Source organism: Danio rerio, chromosome 7, assembly GCF_052040795.2.
Source record: "Danio rerio strain M-AB ecotype USA chromosome 7, GRCz13ab, whole genome shotgun sequence".
NCBI classification, from domain to species: domain Eukaryota; kingdom Metazoa; phylum Chordata; class Actinopteri; order Cypriniformes; family Danionidae; genus Danio; species Danio rerio.
Window position 1 is genome coordinate 75,680,001 of NC_141027.1, and position 20,259 is coordinate 75,700,259.

The 20,259-nt window shown below is 34.9% G+C and overlaps 2 protein-coding genes across 7 annotated transcripts in view; one reads left to right on the top strand and one right to left on the bottom strand.

Annotated features, from left to right (window-relative positions):
• Window positions 1-12,473, bottom strand: part of ap1g1 (adaptor related protein complex 1 subunit gamma 1) — a 46,738-nt gene extending 34,265 nt beyond the window's left edge. Inside the window, exon 1 of one of the 3 annotated variants that reach the window (XM_087258848.1) lies at window positions 12,143-12,469. The gene's annotated coding sequence lies outside the window, so the exon portion shown is untranslated. 3 annotated transcript variants of the gene reach the window in all.
• A 54-nt stretch (window positions 12,474-12,527) lies between these two features.
• Window positions 12,528-20,259, top strand: part of znf821 (zinc finger protein 821) — a 40,586-nt gene continuing 32,854 nt past the window's right edge. For 2 of the 4 annotated variants that reach the window (XR_015496517.1, XM_087262263.1), the window contains exon 1: window positions 16,520-16,947. Coding sequence is in view for 1 of the 4 variants with exons in the window: in XM_087262263.1 (XP_087118389.1) it covers window positions 16,908-16,947 (40 nt within the window). In the remaining 3 variants the exon portion in view is untranslated. Of the gene's footprint in view, window positions 12,933-16,519; window positions 16,961-20,259 lie in introns of those variants that run through there. The other 2 variants (XM_087262265.2, XM_087262264.1) reach the window with 2 other exon arrangements.

The following is a 20,259-nucleotide window of genomic DNA, read 5'->3' on the forward strand; positions in this document are numbered from 1 at the left end:
CACTGCTAGAATGAATCTGTTAACGGTATAACTGTGCTTTTCTCACAGGTGCTGTCTGATATTACAGTATTTGACACATACTGTACCTTATTATATGCAAACGTCATGTTAATAGCAATAGCATTTTTTTTTTTAGGAGTAGCGATGTTAGTTTACTCAGCGCAAGCCCGTTTGCGGTGGTGTATGTGGTTTAAATTTGACATATAGCTGCCACTAGCCACAGTGAAGAAAATATAAAACCGTGTATGGAAAGCACCGTCAATACACCGTGATATCGAATTGACCGAATCGATGGCATGATAATCGTAAGCGAACCGAGAGACCAGTGTAGGTTCACAGCTCTAATATGTACATCACTGTAACACGTTTTATTCATAACATTTAAGCTGTTTTTTAGTCCTTATCTCTTTCATTTTCTTTGTATTTAAAATATATTTAACTTGCTTGTTGATTAAATCCCATTTTGTTATTTAACCTATTATTTTTATGCAACAGTTAAGTTGCATATTAACTTGCTATGAAGAAAAGAAAATTATTTATTTTTGGCATGCTGACTTGTGTGAAATCATGAACACAGGTCTATAATCACCTTGCAATTTGGAAATGATAGCTTTTTTGCTTTGAATATAGACTGTTCAGTTCAAAAGAGCAGTTCAATCTTTTATTAAGTTTGCTGTATAAAAATAACATTTTGAAATATTTATAATTATCGACCTATATAAATATATATATATATATCTGCCTTCAATTTTGAAGAGTTATCGGTTACTGATATCGGCCAAAAAAATCCATATCGGTGCATCCCTAATTGTTATCAAAATAAATTTTATTGAGATTCGATATGATAATGTTTATCGGCCCAGCCCTACTTGAGATATATCGCCCAATTCTACACTACAGCACTTTCCCCTCACACAAAGAGCAGCTCATGCAGTGCTCAGTCCAGTGATGGATGTATGGATAGTGTGAGGTCACCTTGTAATTAAATGCGAGTTGCAAAAGCAAGTAATCAGTGGCACTGGAAAGACAGAGTACTACAAGTGGTTTACGGCTCTTAGAACGTACATTAATCACACAAGGAGATCCATCTCTTTCATACAAACACACACATGAGCCGAGCAGCAACACAAAGCTAATACTCCTGCCTTCCTCCATGCAGAGATGAGAGCAGTGTTTGGCTCTCCATCACAGAAAAGCCCCACACTTTAAATCTGTTAGCATGCAGCACCTAATTAAGCTGCTCGAGCCAGAGAGTAACTACAGTAATTACTTGCTGCACAAAGACATTCTCAGCATCTCTGTGCAAAACAACAGAAGTAACTGTGGGGATAGTTTCCTGGACGGATGGACGGTGCAAAGAGAAGCCGTCTTATGATAAATGCACAATGTCAATGTCCAATTAAGCATTAAGTGATAAAAGCAAAGTGTCATTTCAAAAATAAAGCATGCACCGGTTTTGCCAAACACATTTTCCCACTAATTGACATATATGTTGACAAATGATGCAATCACTTGAAATGCGTAGTATAATTAGTTGTTATTTTTACTGTTATTATTTGCAGGCTGGTATTTTTATGCAATAACGGCTTCATTGATCATTTTCATTGCATGCCAAAATCTTAAGTACTAATAAGAATAATCTGAAAAAAAATAAATAAATAAAAAGGTTTGCTTTGGATGGAAAAACCCTACCATGAATTAAAATTTACTAATGTTATCATGATAAAACTAGTATGTAAAAAATATATTGTATAAGATGTAAGGGTGTTACGATCCTCCAAATCCTCGATTCGATTACATTTTCGATTCTAAAGGTACGATTCGATTTGATTTTCGATTATGAATAATTAATTAATTAATTAATGACCAATTAATTATTTGTAGCCTACCGTTTAAACTACCTGACCTGGATGGTCTTTGTTTTACCCATAAACAAATCATACAGTAAATGAATAAAGGCAAGATACACACATAATTACCACCTGTCAATCACTTTTTCTGCGGGACTCGTGAATAGGCAGTGATCTGTGTCGTTATAATGGCGTCGGTAAAAAAGACGCACAACCAACAGGAACCAGCCAACAGTATCTGAGGTGTTCGCTAAAATGACTAAGTACAAGCGAGTGAAAGATTGAAGCAGTCCTCTGACTGCCTGGACCTGCTGTCTCGAGCGCATGGCTGTGTGTGCGCGTCTGTGTCTGTGTGGTCACGTGATGTGCATTTTCAGAGGTAGAGAGGAAGGAGGGCTGTTTAGAAATGCTACACGCCACTGTGGATGTCAAATCGTTGTCGTTCTAAAATGCCATTTAAAAACAAAGACAGTGTAAACAGGGCCTGAGTGTGTACTTTTCGCGAGCGGAGGATCGCGATGTTGTCTATCGGACGAACCGTACGTAATACGTACATAGCAGAGCTTGCAAAACTGTGTTTTTTTTGGTCAACAAAACGCACGGTCAACATAACTCACTGGAAATCCAAAATGCTTACAGACCGGCTACTTCATTGAAAGAGGAGAGGGTTTAAGTTCTGTCGACGGGTCTCCTGCTTCTGCAGTTTAACAAGCACTTCAACAAGCCTGTTTTTTTCCAGCTTGGCAAGCCAAGCTGACGTGAAATGGGGGCGTGGCAGCATCGACGATTCTATTTTTTGATTCGATAATCGAAATTGACCATAAATTTCGATCGATTTCGATTAAAAATCGAAATCGTGACACCCCTAATAGGAAGTAGCGATGGTCATTTCAGTTAACTTTCCCAACAGTCAACCGCTGCTTGTTAACCAAATATTACTCGTTAACCAGTCAGATTAATATTATATTAGTTAACAAAAATTTTATGTCTGACACATTAAAATTCATTTTAAAATACTGGATTTATTTTAACATGCGAACAACAGCAGAACATATTAACAACAGAACATCTTCAACATACCCGTCAACATTAACTAAAAAAAATAAAGGATAAGGAATAAATTAAGCATCTTTAGATCCTATTACTCGTTATTGATTATTTGCATCATGAGATGTTCATGTAATTTGATATTAAATCACTAAGTAGTTTCAATTTTGGAGCAACTGACAAGACTTTGTCTGTTAAAATCAACATGTGTTATCAATAGTCAAATAGGAACAGGTGAATTGAGCGACTGCAAGAGGCAACTAGACCCAGACAAGTTCCAGAATGACTGTGTTTAACACCAACTAAAAGCAGCAAATAAACCTGCGACTCAGACGTTACGTTTTTCCCCTATTTCAATAAGCTCCAGCAATAAGTAACTAGCCTCTTGTATAATGTCAGATGCTTTCACACAGTTCTTGGTCTTCTGCCAGTCTGATGAAAGCCAAGTCTTCTTCTTTTGAGAAAGGGATGCTTCATTTCAAAGTGCCTCTTCAGCTTACTTGGCACTATGTTAGCATTAGCAAACTTATCAATGCAGATGACATGCAGGCAAAAAGGCAATCAGCATCTCCGGCTTAACTAAAGCTGCAAACAAGACAGCTCAAATGACTTCTAGTTAGAGGAAGTTCTGCTTTGCATTCATTCAAAATAATAAAATAATAAAGTGTGTCTTTTTTTTTTCCTTTTCAGTGCCAATCCAATAAAATCAGAGTCTACAAGAAAGGCAAAAACACCAAAGCAATTATTGACACAGATTGTGCAAGCAGATTTCATAAAGCAACAGAGGTCATGCTATACTTTGTACATAGTCATGGTTAAAGGGTGCCATCAGGCAAGAGAAAATGTAAATATTATTACATATATGTAAATTATAAATGTAAAACAAGATTACAAAAGCAAAAGATTACAAAAGCATTAAATGAATGATAATAACAACAAGCAGAATGCAGACAAAAATAACACTATACCTCACGTTATAAAAAATCCCTGCATGGGTTGTTTTGTACATTTATAATATATGAAGCAGTAACATTGCATAAGCAAGTGCACATTTTTCTCTAACATCAGTGAGTGGTTCATCGCAAATGTGATACTGACTTTATACAACAGTTACATGCACTGATAGACATGACATGGCGAAGAAAAAAGTTCTGAAGAGAGCCAAAGCAAAACTTTTTTGTGCCTCAACACAACACTCAGAGTGTTTGCATGGACATCAGTAGGCCTGTCATGACGTCTAGCTTTTATGGTACAATATATAGCAACAGAATTTATTGCGATAAATGATATTGTCATTTTAAGGCCACTATAGTAGCATCATAATGCAAATACACTCTTCCAAAGAACATATATTGTATTTTTAAGAATATTTCATTTAATTATAGTCATTTTAACAATCTAATAATTAGGCATTGGGGTCGGAATGTGAAAATGCGTATCATAAACAGATTAATAATAATAATAAATGTTAACAAAAATGTACAAGGTAAAAAGGACTAGAAAAAAGTAACTAAATATTATTGTGTTTTTATTTACCATACTGACACTGATACCTAAAATAAAGGCTGCGCAATCAGCTAAAATGTGGTTAGAATTGTATTTATGTATGGGGATATATATTGCAATGCCAAAAAATGAGGACATTTACAAATTTACTCACTATTTGAGAGTTTTATTCTTCTACTGAACACAAAGTAAGATATTTTGGAGAAAGCTGAAAACCTGTAACTATTGAGTACCATAATAACAATAATACAAAAACCCTATGGAAGTCAAACAGATTTTCATCTTTCTTCAAAATATCTTCTTTTGTGTCGAACAGATGAAAGAAACTAAGAAAGGTTTAAAACAGACATTGAAATTTTTCATTTCTGGGTGAACTCTCTAAACTTTTGAATTGATGATTTACTGAACCGTTCATTAACTCTTAGTTTGCAAAAATAATCAGCAATTTTGAATCAAGCGTATGAATTAATGGTTACATGAATAACTCATAAAAACAGACACTTGTTGATGTATTTAGCAATCTATGACAGACCCAAGCTAGCCAAGCAGCACACAAAAACACACTGTTAAAAAATTGTTTATCGTTGCTGTTTCAGAAGAATGATCTCAATCCATATTATGCAGCCTAAAACACATGACACTTGACCCTTCCACTGGCCATGCACATATTTTGCCAGCATCCATACTTGCAGTATACTACTTGTGTAATGGTCATATGACAGAGGTTTAATAATCACTGAATGATACGCAATAGTGCTCAAGATCAGTCAAAGACTGAATGTGGATAGCCACGCCTCCATATTAAAAAGTTTGCATTTGAGTCCATCTATGCTGAAAAAGAACACTGGCTTTACCAAACTAAAACACGGTCTTAGCATTTTCAAAATGCTCCTCTTTCAAACATCAAAGACGCAACCGTAAGAAAACCTATACATTTCAAAATGAAAATGCACTCAATCACCTGACACACTCAGAATGATTAAAGGCGATCACTGACATTTCTTGGTGTCATTAAGTAGATCCAAACATGTACAATGGAGCATGAAAATGATTAGTTATTTATAAATTATTTCACTTTTTTCTTTTTTAAATACAGTAAAAGTTAACCGGATTCAAAACCTTCAAAATCTCATGTCTCTACCAGAGAAAACGCATTCAGAGAGCAAGATGGACAGTAAGTCACAGATTTTTTTTATTTTATTTTGGAACTAACACTCTAAGGCAATATATAAGATTGATTGCTTGCTTTGTACACTAAACAGCAAAAGAGACATTGCTTCAGGTGATCTGCCCCAGTAACTAGTGCTGCGTCAAAAATAGTAAAGAAAAAGTAAAGATAAAGGTATTCGAAACATCCAAAAGTTTAAGAGGATGTCAAAAATGTGCCTGCTGTTGCATATATAGGGCTTTATTTTCCCACCCAAGCCTTAAGCCATGGTCACACTATGCTGCTATGTTCGAGCAGACGAAACAGCATTGATTATATTCATAGCAACATTTAACAAATATTTAATATATAATTTACAATCATAATCATTCATTTTGCTATGCATTTATACACACACACCGTTTCGAGTTGATTAATGATAAATAAGCAATAATTCCTCCAAAAGACATCTTTTTAATTTCCCTTAAAATATTCCCTGAATAAAAGGTTTCTCTAATGGCAGGATGAAACAAGAGTAGTAGACATTATTAAAGCAAGCAATTGCTCCATATTTTAAATTTCTGTACAAAGAGGTCACATTTTTGATCTTCTATTGGGTTAACGCAAACATATGATGCTATACCGAAGGTCAGAGTTAAACTTTGTTGCATGGAACTTGCCGCATAAGCTGGTCAGCCGCATTTGCATGCATATGAATGCAAGTCTATTGTGGAAAAGTGCAGTGTGACCACAACTTTACTTTATAGTTCACACACAACAGTGAAGATGAAAGTTGGGCCTGCTATTGCAAAAATGCTGTTCAGGTGGCTCAATCAAGGGAACAAGTGCAAAACAAGACAGTGCTTATTATTCCCAGAACAGCCCCTGCCATTGAGCTACTCTCCTAGGTTTTAAAATGTAATGGCAGTCTGCTTTCAAGAAAGTCGAGCAAAAGATGGGTTTTGCTCATTCAACAAGCTGGCATAAAACAGTGGTGAATCATGGTTGACTCGAGTGCTAAAGTAGATCCTCAGCCTCCACATTACAGCGAGTGATTCAGCATCCAGTATTGTGACATCAGCACTGCCTTACCCTTTACAAATGAATGAATGAGGAACTCCCCTTTACGGACATTAAGACAGCGCAATTACACACACCTTATAATGCGCCTTGACAGTCAAAGGAAGTATTTTACTTGACAACAACCTTCAAAAAATAAATGCAGGACTGCCTTTTAGACTTAGTCTTTGTAAAAGGGAGCTACTTAAAGTCCAGGGATCACCATAAGGCTTGGAAGAGAGATATAATAAAGGGATTAAACTGACCTCAAGTCAGGTAGATTCTCAGGAGCAGAACACTTTCTCCAAGGTCAGCTTTACGTGACTATATGAGCCATTAAAAGCATTATTACAATAATATTATACATGATTTGAGCCAGTAATTGAAAATCCACTTACTAAAGGTGTAGCTCAGCAATATGTGGTGTCAGGTTGACTATGGACACAAACGTAATTACTTCAAATAGTAGCCCAGGGGTCCGTTCTTCGTACCTCGCTTAAATGATCTAAGATGATTTGGCAGATCCTGGATCTTTTAATCTTGATAACTGATCTCTCGCTTATTTGGTTCTTCAAACAAGTTCGCGAATCAGATTAGAATGTCTGGATGAACTGATCTGAGATCGCTGCGTTTGTTGTTAAGGACAGATCTATCGATCCTCGAAATCATGATCAGCAATGCAACGATTGGCTGACGGCACAGCAGCGTAATGACATCATCTGATTAATATTCAATTATCCATGTGAGCAAAATTACATCAAATTAGCAGTAAACGGCTTGTTAAATAAGACACGCAGTAACTTCACATTTGTTGTGAGCTGCAGGCTTTACACTTTCATTTGTCAAGACAAGAGTATTCATCATGTATTTCAATGCAAATCAATGTATTTAGTTCTACATTTAGAAAAGATTTTCTTTATTATAGTAGCTGTTTTTTAATCGGTGTAAAGAATAACTGGTTGTTTCCAAAAGCATTTTGATATTGGTAAAGGCATCTGCAACTTTTGTGAAGCATCAAATCACTGGCATATTAACTGTCAAAACATGTTTATGACTGCATAAATGTATTATTGCTTTTTAAAAAAAGTCACATATTGTGCATTTCTATTATACACAATTTGTACTAAAGCGATCTAAAAAGTTCATATCAATAAGTTTTCTCTTTGCACCACCAGGTGGCAGTCTTTGTACTTTCATTTCGAGGGTGCAGATTGCATACGTTTTATTAATATGTAAAACTTTATTTATTTTATTAATGACTATAACTTTAAATATATAGTTAAAAACTACTATTTTCCCAAGTGTATATAACTTTTACTGTAAGAAAATATCAGAACTCGGTACATACTTTCTGTATTATCTTTGCTTGAACTGAGCCGATCTAATCCTGTTTATATGATTTGAACCTGCTCCCGATCAGGTTTGACCTAGCAGATCTGTTGCCATGACAACAACTCTCGGATCAGCTTTGAAGAACGAAACGATCCTGGATCGTGTCAAATCGTCAATATCCAAATCCAGCTAACTGAGTAATCCACGTACGAAGAACGGACCCCAAGAGAGCTTCATTCAGGTAGCCTGAGAAAACACCATGATCTCAGTGTCGACACACAGCTTGGTTTTATCTCAAACCCGCCTCCAGAGAGTCACATCTGATCACATGAAAGCTGCGCTTAGCAACCAAGTGAAGAGCACAAAAACGACGCAACCCGAGCAAAGAGATAAACTAAAGAACAACAGTCCAAATTAAATAATTTCTTAAAGTCAATGCTATGACTAGAACTTCCTCACCCCACTAGTCAGTAGCTGGGTTTTCATCAAATTGTGTTAACATGCATTTTGAAGCATCACATGCGAAACTTGTGACGGAAATGCCTAACATAGAATAAAAATCCCTTAACTCACAAAAAAAGATTTTACGTTCACTTGATGTGGCTGCAAACTTGCAAAAAAAAGAGCTTAATGTGAACACTGAAGATATGGAAACAGATTTGCAGAATAAATTCTGATGTAGTGAAGATTACAACTACATGACTTCATTATGCCTGCATCGTTTACTGTTGGTTACTAGGTTACCAATACTACAGTCATCCACTCTAATAACTTGATGGAAATGCTTCTGATTTGTATTTGGGATATTTACACTTTTTTTTGCAAACTTTAAAAAGATTAGCTTCTTGTTAGGACGGAAACACAGCTACCTTTCGCCACCATGTAAATCCATTATGCTTGGCTTGTTTACTGTTGGTTACTAGGTTACCAATACTACAGCCATCCACTCTAATCACTTGATGAAAACGCATCTAATTTACATTAGAGATTTTTTTTGCAAACTTTGAAAAGATTTACTTCACGTTAGGATGGAAACACAGCTACCTTTTGCCACCACGTGAATCCATTATGTTTGGCTTGTTTACTGTTGGTTACTAGTTTACCAATACTACAGTCATCCACTCTAATCACTTGATGGAAACGCATCTAATTCATAATTGAGGTTTTATTTTTGCAAACTTTGAAAAGATTTACTTCACGTTAAGATGGAAACACAACTGCCTTTCGCCACCACAAACCTCCATTATGTTTGGGTTGTTTACTGCTGGTTACTAGATTACCACTACTACAGCCATCCACTAATAACTTACTAAAAAAGATCCTAATTTGCATTTGAGATTTTTTTTGTAAACTTTAAAAAGATTTACTTCACATTAGGAAGAAAACACAGCTATCTTTCACCACCATGTGAATCCATTGTGGGTTGTTTACCGTTCATCCACTCAAATAACTTGATGGAAACGCATCTAATTCACATTTGGGATATTTCCTTTTTTGCAAACTTTGATAAGATTTACTTCACGTTAGAATGGAAACACAACTACCTTTCGCCACCATGTAATTCCATTAAGTTTGTGTTGTTTACTGTGGGTTACAGTAATACAGCCATCTACACCAATAACTTGATGGAAATTATCCTAATTTGCATTTAAGATTTTTTTTGGTCAACTTTGAAAAGATTTACTTTACATTACGAAGAAAACACAGCTACCTTTTGCCATCATGAGAATCCATTATAGGTTGTTTACTGTGGGTTACTAGGTTGTAGGTAACTTGGTGCAAACGTACCTAATTCACATTTTGGATATTTCCTTTTTTGCAAACTTTGATAAGATTTGCTTCACATTAGGATGGAAACAGCTGCCTTAATGACCTAATAGGCAGCACTGAACATGCATCCATACTAGTGATTATACAAAAAAAAAAAAACTGACATAAATCTTTTCATTTTGACAATAAAATTTGGGTAACTGAATTCATTATGCTGTTCTGGCTATGATGTACTAAACCAGTTATAGTAAAATAATTTTTCAACAAGCAGTCTCTTACTATTATAGCCAAACAAACTTTACATACTGCTACTCTGGCATCATTTTTGATTACGGTGTGCACACTACTGCTTTGAATACAGATATGAAGATAAACAGTAGGAGAACAAACTAACCAAAAGGTTTACAAGTGGGATTCCTCTAAAGTAATGTGAATAAAATGATTTAGGTGTAAAAAATAAATAATAAAAAGACTTACATTACACAGGGTTTCTGCAGGTTTCACCAAGTTAAACTTAAGACTTTAAGACATTTTTAAGACCATTATGAATGAAATTTCAGACTCAAAGCGCTAAAGGGTAAAGAATTTTTAAAATGGCCCTTATGGGAAAAAAATATTTGCCCTATCAAAAAATTATTATAATTCAATACATTTAATAATACAGTAATGAATAATAAAACATTTAATATTTTAAATATTTCTAAGCATAATGTTTTAGAACAAGCAAGCTCTACTTGTATCTATACACTTTTTCCCAACATAAACTTTCTTTAAAACAAAAAAGAACAAATGTTTTTAAAGTTTTAAAAACTATAATACACTAAATTTATGCACAACAATCTGTTCAGCTCGATGTCATCAGCAGTAAACACATGGAGCACTTTAAAACAAATGTTATTGAAAGAAAAATAATAAAATCATTATGATAGAGTAAAAAATTATCTTTTTAAATAAAAAATTAAAAGTTTTATTGAGAGGGATTGTTGGTGATTGTATGGGTTTTGGCCAGATTGGGAAGCTATACATGAACAAAGGAAAATTAAGACCAGTTTACAAAAGATTTAAGACCTACTACACAATATTTCAGCAAATTTAAGGACTTTTTAAGGGCTAAAACTTTGATTTTGGGATTTAAGACATTTTAAGACTTTAAGAACCTGCAAAAACCCTGATTACAGGACGCGTGCAATAAAAACATAAAAAATATTACCCATTAACTGCATGATTTAGCATTTTATCAAAAGAAATGGTAGGTTTAAGAGAATCAGTTACATCATTAAGGACGATTAACTTAAAAAATAACAATCTATGGCCAAAACAGGACACAGTAATGTAAAAAATTACATTAAACATGTACTGTTATAAAAGAAAACGTGTAGTCTTTGACCCTGATATTCAGACATGCATTAAAGCAGCCACTTTATTCTGCTGAATTAACAAATCATTTTAGGACTCACACCTGTAAGCAAATGCTGTTGTCAATCCCAAAGCAGTAACTGCAAACACAGCTACAATGGACATCAGTATTATCGATGGATGATTTTAACTCACACTCTGCATCTTTAAGCTTGTATTTTAACACGCATTTAATGATATAAAGTATAAGATGTTTTATATTTATAGGCTTATTCGTTTAACAATCAATAGGGTATGTATAAATAAATAAAGCAACTATTTGGAAGTTAATAATTGTTAACTGAGGTCTTAAAACTTATGAAGCTTGTTTTGGAAAGAGAATGCAAATGTATGGCAGGAATCATGCAAACTGCTGCAGGGACTGGGAGGACACGTTTACAGAAGCTCACTTCCTTTATTTCTGTAACCTTAAATCCACAATCGAGGAAGAGATGCCAACAGCACCATTCAAACTTCCATCACAAACCGAAAGTGTGTAAAGACATCACAACATTTACATTCAATGCTGAGCGATTAAACAGCTCTCTCGAAATCACCGGGCGACTAAACGAGCACACAACAAGTGACATCTTACACCTTACATATCTGACCTTTGCCATTAAAGTTACAGAGTCTAATCAAAATAGATCAAAACACTGACTGTTAACTCATTATATTCATAGAGATTGTAAAGGGTTTTGTTTGTGGACCCTTCCCCTTGCGCTATAACGTCAACCCATTAGCGCTAAGCTAAATGATAAACAGTGAGAGGAGGAAATGTTACGCTGTGGCAAATAACAGGCACATATCACGAGTAATTATTCTCGATATTAAGATCTTAAATGTGTATTGAATACCTCTGTTATTCCTTCGTAACGTCGGTGAATGAACTGCTGCGTGTGTCCGTTGCTGCTAACTGACTGGAGTGAAGTCAGGCCTCGAATTGAGCGTCGATTTGGCGGAGGATTAAACACATATCTTTAATTTGAGCCACCTTAAACGGTCATAAACCACAGGTACAACTTGAATTGCCTACCCGGTAGCGTCACGTCGCCGGTGGAAATACAACGCGAGGGATAGTTTACCGTCCGTTAGCGGCCGTGCGGATGACAGCGTCCCCGGTGCACGCGCAGAGCGCCGCCGCGCGCGAGAGCGAGAGCCGCGTTAGCATTAGCCTGTGCGCTTTACTTCCCCTGCATCCCACAGTCAAACCCAGCAAACGCGAATAAAACCAAGCGGCTTGATCGCTCATAAAAGAAGTCGTTTGACTGCTTGAAATAATGTCTCACTCACCAGCCGTTATGATACCAGAAAACAAGTGCAATCTTCTCAATCGACGGAAGGAGGAACGGACCAGACATTCAAAATGGCGGCGGTCCCAGCCTCAGCACTTCTACCGCAGGCGGAAGGTTACACTGACTGATGTTCCGAACTTCAAATGCGGATGTGAGAAGGTGCGACCTGCTCTGGTAACACATGATGGGTTTATGATGAGCGCTGTCAACATTTATTAGCGCGCTCAAACATTTACAGAAATGAAAGAATGCGGTCGAATGGCTTGCGGATTTATTAGGTAGCAGAACGCGGTGTATGTCTCCCCATTTAAATATCTCAAGCTTGGTTCTCCTCGGATATTGTGCGGGTTTTATACTCGTGTTTGTGTCAGTGTAGCACACTTGTGTTTTAAAGCTGGGCTACGTGTCAGCTCGGCGGAGGACTTGCCCAAAGAGCCGTGCTGCGGTCCGCACCTCACCTCGTGGCAGTCACTGATGACGTCAGCGTGCAATGTTGTGGCACTTCCTTTGGGAGTCACTGAACTGGTTCTTGTAAGCCAGGGGTCGTTCGGTCGACCTGAGAAGTCATTTTGTAGTGAGGAATGACACTAGTACAGAGTTTTCTTTAAGAAACAATACACCTATTTTGTTAATATGCTCGTTTTCCAAGTCACCTTAGGTCAAACATTTGAGTTTTAGCATTTTATGAATCCATGAAATGGTTCTGACGGTAGCACTTTTAGCTTAGCTTAGCATAAATAATTGAATCGTATTAGACCATTAGCATCTCCCTAAAAAAATCAAGAATTTGTGTCTCTAATTTTCCTATTTAAAGCTTGAATTTAAATATGAATGAACTATATGCTACTCTCATTCTGGGGTAATAAAACCCGCTGGACCACGGCTGCAGCAGGTGCAATATTATGCAGCTGGGCCTGGGGACTACTTCCAGGCACTGTATAATATAATTTCACCTGTTGTAGCCAGGTTTAACTCTAGATGAGTATAGAGATTTTTTTACACTCTACTTTTTTTGTTAATAGGCTCATTTTATGAGTCACCTAGAGAGTTTAGTTTTACCATTTTATGAATCCATTAATATGATCTCTGCTTTTGTTAGCACTTTTAGCTTAGCTTTAAACATTTAAACATACATTAGCATCTCCCTAAAAAAAATAAGAAGTAGTTTTAATAATTTTCCTTTTTAAAGCTTAAAACAGTGGTTTAGTAGGTAGTGCTGTCGCCTCACAGCAAGAAGGTCGCTGGGTCGCGCTCAGTTGGCGTTTCTGTGTGAAAAATTCATTTAAATTCATTTAAATGAATTTAAATACGAACAATAGATTACTCTAATTCTGGGGTAATAAAACCTTTGCTGCTGCAGCAGGTGCAATATAACGCAGCTGGGGACTTCTGTAGCGATGGTACGGCAACAACGTCTCTTAATTATACACTGAATAATAGGATATTTTCTAGCCTAACCTAACCTAGAAATAGTAATTTTTGATTTTCCTTCACTCGTGGTACACAACTTAACTACAGAAGAGTCCAGCTTTAAACAGGAAAATTATCAAAAAACCTTTTGTTCATTTATTTTTGAGAGGGAGGCTAACGGTCTAATCTGGTTCAATGATATATGCTAAGCTAAAAGTGCACGTGCTAAAACTGTAGATCAGCTGAATGGATTAAAAATGTTAAAACTCAACTGTTTAAGTCTAGTTGAGTACAGAGCTTTTTTAAAGGTACACTCCACTTTTTTTGTTAATAGGTTTCCCATTTTATGAATCCATTAATCTGATCTCTGCTTCAGGTAGCACTTTTAGCTTAGCTTAGCATCAATAAGTGAATCAGATTAGACCATTAGCACCCCCCTCAAAAATAATTTAGTTAATTTCCTATTTAAAGTGAATTTAAATATGAACAATATGCTACTCTTATTCTGGGGTAGTAGTCAAGGAACTTTAGTGCTTTGCTGCAAGTCCTTTGATTATTATGCTAGAATGAGAATATAGTTTTGAGCCATATCGGCCTAAAATTAGCAACGTTTCCATTTCTGTCAGTCTCAGTACACAGTGTGACTGCAGAGGAGTCAAGCTTTAAATAGGAAAATTATCAAAAAACTTTTTAGTCCTTTTAGAGTGGGATGCTAATAGTCTAATCTGATCCAATGATCTATGCTAAGCTAAGTTAAAAGTGCACCTGCTAGACCTTGAGATCAGCTGAATGGATTAAATGGTAATACTCAACTGTTTAACTCTAGAGGAGTTGCAAAAAACTGGGCCTGGGAATGCCATAGTGTGGGAGAAAACTATTATATGTGAAAAGTGTGTTGTTTCCAGTGTCACAAAATAGCTTTTATGTTTTATAATATATAAATGTTATATGTAATACAAAAATGACTTGTTCTAATATATATATATATATATATATATATATATATATATATATATATATATATATATATATATATATATATATATATAGTAAAGGCATTTATTTGCTTCATCTCCGAATATTTTTTTAAATGAAATGCTGATTTTGAACTTGGTAGAATAATTATCAAAGTGTAATGGAAAAATGTCAAATTTATATTTTGTCATATGTTTTACAAATATTCCTTACATTTACATCAATGCATTTGGCAGGCGCTTTCATCCATAGGATGAAAGGATTTCAGGGATTAATAGGATTAATAGGATTAATAGGATTTCATCCATATGCAGGAATAAAACTGCATATACATAATTTGTCAGTAATTCCATTCCTTGGGAATAAAACCTCAAGCTTTTTTATTATTTACCCATGCTCTTTTATTACATTAAGTACAAGAAAGATATTCATTAAACAGATATAGATAGATAGATAGATAGATAGATAGATAGATAGATAGATAGATAGATAGATAGATAGATAGATAGATAGATAGATAGATAGATAGATTGATTGATTGATTGATTGATTGATTGATTGATTGATTGATTGATTGATTTGTTGTTACAATCTAAGGCCCACACATAAGTGAAGAAAAGTCGTGAGTTGTCCTCCACATCCACGTAAGTATATCCCATAATACGCTTCGTCGTTTCCTTAAGAAAACCAAAGTCTTATAATAATAGAAATTGAAAACTACTAGAAAAGAAGTAGCAAAAATCGTTATTAACAGCGGGGTGGAGGAAAGCGGAGGGCATTCATAATCTTAAAGCCGAAAAACTGTTTAGCTCATTATAAGAATACATTTACATGATTTGCACAATCATTATTTAAGCTATACGTCATTCAACAAACACTATTACCTAGCCAATATGTAGCCTATTTTTGTGTTTAAAAATTATTTTTAGCAATATGCAAAAGGCATTTAATATTGGCTTCAATTTAACAGCCACGGTGTGATTTTATTTTAAAAACGTGTAGTTTTTTGTAGCATTGCTGTACTGACCATCGTTAATTTTCACACCACTGTTGAGAACGAACCAATCACTGTTCACTTAGAAAATTAGGTATTTAATTATTCTATATGAAATTCTGCAGTCTGGTTTCTTTTGTATTTCATGACAAATTGAAAAAATATAGATGATTATATCAACACGCACATACATATTTAAAAATAGCCAAAACACGGGTTTGCGAGTACACGTGATACTTGTTACTTTTCTCACCACTGATAAAAATGAACCAATCAAATTTCCCTCTTAAAAACAAGCCATTTCACAATCCTTGAGTAAATTCTGCAGCTTCCTTTGTTAAGTAAAATCGAGCAAAATGGCAAGATACTGATGATAACGTAAACACGCACACGTTTCTACAGCCAAAACACGGTTTTGCGAGAACAACTGACGCTTGTTACTTTTCTCTTCGCTGTTACGAATGAACCAATCACAGTTCCCCTAGAAAATACGCTATTTCGTAATTCCTCATTAAATTCAACAGCCGACATTTCTTTAAATATTAGGTACAAACGAGTCAAATTGCAAGATACCGCTGATAACGTTAACACGCGCATAAAGGTTTCCAAACACCCAAAACATCATACCGAGAATTCAACAAATGTTAACAGGCAGGTGAGTTAACTGAGCCGCGTAGCGCCCCCCGCAGGAACACAATGGTGCGTTCATAAGCATCAAGCGGCAGATGATGATAACATTAGTCATTCTTCTCACTTCATCGCTTGAAATGCATGTCGGTGGAGAGTCTCTGCAGTGCATTTGCCCGGCTACAGTGGCGCAGGCTTTCACACCATTCCCAGACCTCTCCTGTTTGGAGAACCGACCTCTATCGACATGAACGCGCGCGAGACCAAGATGTCCGTTTACCTAAAAACGATCGTTAATTCCCATTTAGCCAAATGAACCCAATCGCGCCGGCCAATGTAGCCGACTAGTGTTCAGTTCTGCCCGCTCGGAGCGTTGTGTTTACTGGATATTTTGTTTCTATAGCATTTGGATTGACCGAAAGCATCTTGTTTTCCCCCCACACATCAGTCGGATCGGAGAAAGAGATTCGACTTTTTTCCATCCGGGAGTCTGGGATAATATGTCAAGACGAAAACAGACCAACCCTTTCAAAGTGAATTGTAGGTATCCCAGGTATTGTAAACACTTTTAATTCACTAGTTTCGTGTGAAACCGGCGTGTTGTCTCTGCTGGAGGTGATGATGATAGTGCTCATCATGTAGGGAACTGGAGTCAGACACTGTGTGGCATTGAGCTGTTTGCTTTAACGTTACTCAAGTCTTTACATCCGCATTTTACTGTACGAGGACAACAGCGAGGGGCCACAAAACTCTTTACTGCATGTGATCACTACATCAGCGGGTTTAAAAACTAATTTAGAGCATATATGTGACCCTGGACCATAGAATTAGCCATATTTTTTAAAACTACGATGTGTATATCTTGTGAAAGTTGACGAAATTAGCTTTTCATTGATGTATGGTTTGTTATAGGACAATATTGGAGTGAAATACAGCATAAAAGCTGACAAAATTAGCTTTTCATTGATCTATAGGACAGGATAGGACATTATTTGTGTGTTTGTGAATCTGAAAAGAAAAAATCTGCTTAACAATACATGTTTTTAATAAAAAATACAGGTTTTGATATAATTACATTAGGAAATGTACAAGATACCTTCATAGAACATGATTTTTACTTATTTTTCTAATGATTTTTGACAAAAAATCACTTATTTTTGACCTACAGTGTATATTTTTCTATTGACAAAAATTGACAGGAGTCTCAAACCCTTTGCTGGATGTGTTCTCTACATCAGCCAGTTTAAAAACTAATCCAGAGGATATATGTGACTCTGGACCACAAAAATAGCCATATTTTTTAATTAAGATGGTATACATTACATGGAAGCTGACGAAATTAGCTTTTCGTTGATGTATGGTTTGTTATAGGATAATATTTGAGTGAAATACAGCATAAAATCTGACCAAACTAGCTTTTCCATGATGGATAGGGTAGGATATTATTTGAGTGTTTTTAAATCTGGAAAGAAAAAAAAAAACAGCTTAACAATGCACATTACTAATAGAAAAATCTAGTTTTTGATATAATTACAGTAGGACATTTACTAAATTCCTTCATAGAATATTATTTCTACTTAATTTTTTTTAATGATTTTTAACAAAATCACTCATATTTGAGCAAGACTGTGTATATTTTTTTCTATTAAAAAAAATGGACAGGAATCTCAAACTCTCTTTTCTGCATGTGATCACTACATCAGCGGGTTTAAAAACTAATTTAGAGCATATATGTGACCCTGGACCATAGAATTAGCCATATTTCTTTTAAACTGAGATGTGTATATCATGTGAAAGTTGAAGAAATTAGCTTTTCATTGATGTATGGTTTGTTATAGGACAATATTGGGGTGAAATACAGCATAAAAGCTGACAAAATTAACTTTTCATTGATGTATAGGACAGGATAGGACATTATTTGTGTGTTTGTGAATCTGAAAAGAAAAAATCTGCTTAACAATACATGTTTTTAATAAAAAAATACAGGTTTAGATATAATTACAATAGGAAATTGTAAAGATACCTTCATAGAACATGATTTTTACTTATTTTTCTAATGATTTTTGACAAAAAATCACTTATTTTTGACCTACAGTGTATATTTTTCTATTGACAAAAATTGACAGGAATCTCAAACCATTTGCTGGATGTTTTCTCTACATCAGCCAGTTTAAAAACTAATCCAGAGGATATATGTGACTCTGGACCACAAAAATAGCCATATTTTTAAATTAAGCTGGTATACATTACATGGAAGCTGACGAAATTAGCTTTTCGTTGATGTATGGTTTGTTATAGGATAATATTTGAGTGAAATACAGCATAAAATCTGACCAAACTAGCTTTTCCATGATGGATAGGGTAGGATATTATTTGAGTGTTTTTAAATCTGGAAAGAAAAAAAAAAACAGCTTAACAATGCACATTACTAATAGAAAAATCTAGTTTTTGATATAATTACAGTAGGACATTTACTAAATTCCTTCATAGAATATTATTTCTACTTAATTTTTTTTAATGATTTTTAACAAAATCACTCATATTTGAGCAAGACTGTGTATATTTTTTTCTATTAAAAAAAATGGACAGGAATCTCAAACTCTCTTTTCTGCATGTGATCACTACATCAGCGGGTTTAAAAACTAATTTAGAGCATATATGTGACCCTGGACCATAGAATTAGCCATATTTCTTTTAAACTGAGATGTGTATATCATGTGAAAGTTGAAGAAATTAGCTTTTCATTGATGTATGGTTTGTTATAGGACAATATTGGGGTGAAATACAGCATAAAAGCTGACAAAATTAACTTTTCATTGATGTATAGGACAGGATAGGACATTATTTGTGTGTTTGTGAATCTGAAAAGAAAAAATCTGCTTAACAATACACGTTTTTAATAAAAAATACAGGTTTTGATATAATTACAATAGGAAATGTACAAGATCCCTTCATAGAACATGATTTTTACTTATTTTTCTAATGATTTTTGACAAAAATCACTTATTTTTGACCAACAGTGTATATTTTTCTACTGACAAAAATTGACAGGAGTCTCAAACCCTTTGCTGGATGTTTTCTCTACATCAGCCAGTTTAAAAACTAATCCAGAGGATATATGTGACTCTGGACCACAAAAATAGCCATATTTGTAAATTAAAATGGTAGACATTACATGGAAGCTGACGAAATTAGCTTTTCATTGATGTATGGTTTGTTATAGGATAATATTTGAGTGAAATACAGCATAAAATCTGACCAAACTAGCTTTTCCATGATGGATAGGGTATTATTAAAGTGTTTTTAAATCTGGAAAGAAAAACAACAGCATAACAATAAAAAACATTACTAATAGAAAAATCTAGTTTTTGATATAATTACAGTAGGACATTTACTAAATTCCTTCATAGAATATGATTTGTACTTCATTTTCTAATGATTTTTAACAAAATCACTCATATTTGAGAAAGACTTTGTATATTTTTTCTATTGACAAAAATGGACAGGAATCTCAAACTCTCTTTTCTGCATGTGATCACTACATCAGCGGGTTTAAAAACTAATTTAGAGCATATACTGTATGTGACCCTGGACCATAGAATTAGCCATATTTCTTTTAAACTGAGATGTGTATATCATGTGAAAGTTGAAGAAATTAGCTTTTCATTGATGTATGGTTTGTTATAGGACAATATTGGGGTGAAATACAGCATAAAAGCTGACAAAATTAACTTTTCATTGATCTATAGGACAGGATAGGACATTATTTGTGTGTTTGTGAATCTGAAAAGAAAAAATCTGCTTAATAATACATGTTTTTAATAAAAAAATACAGGTTTTTATGCAATTACT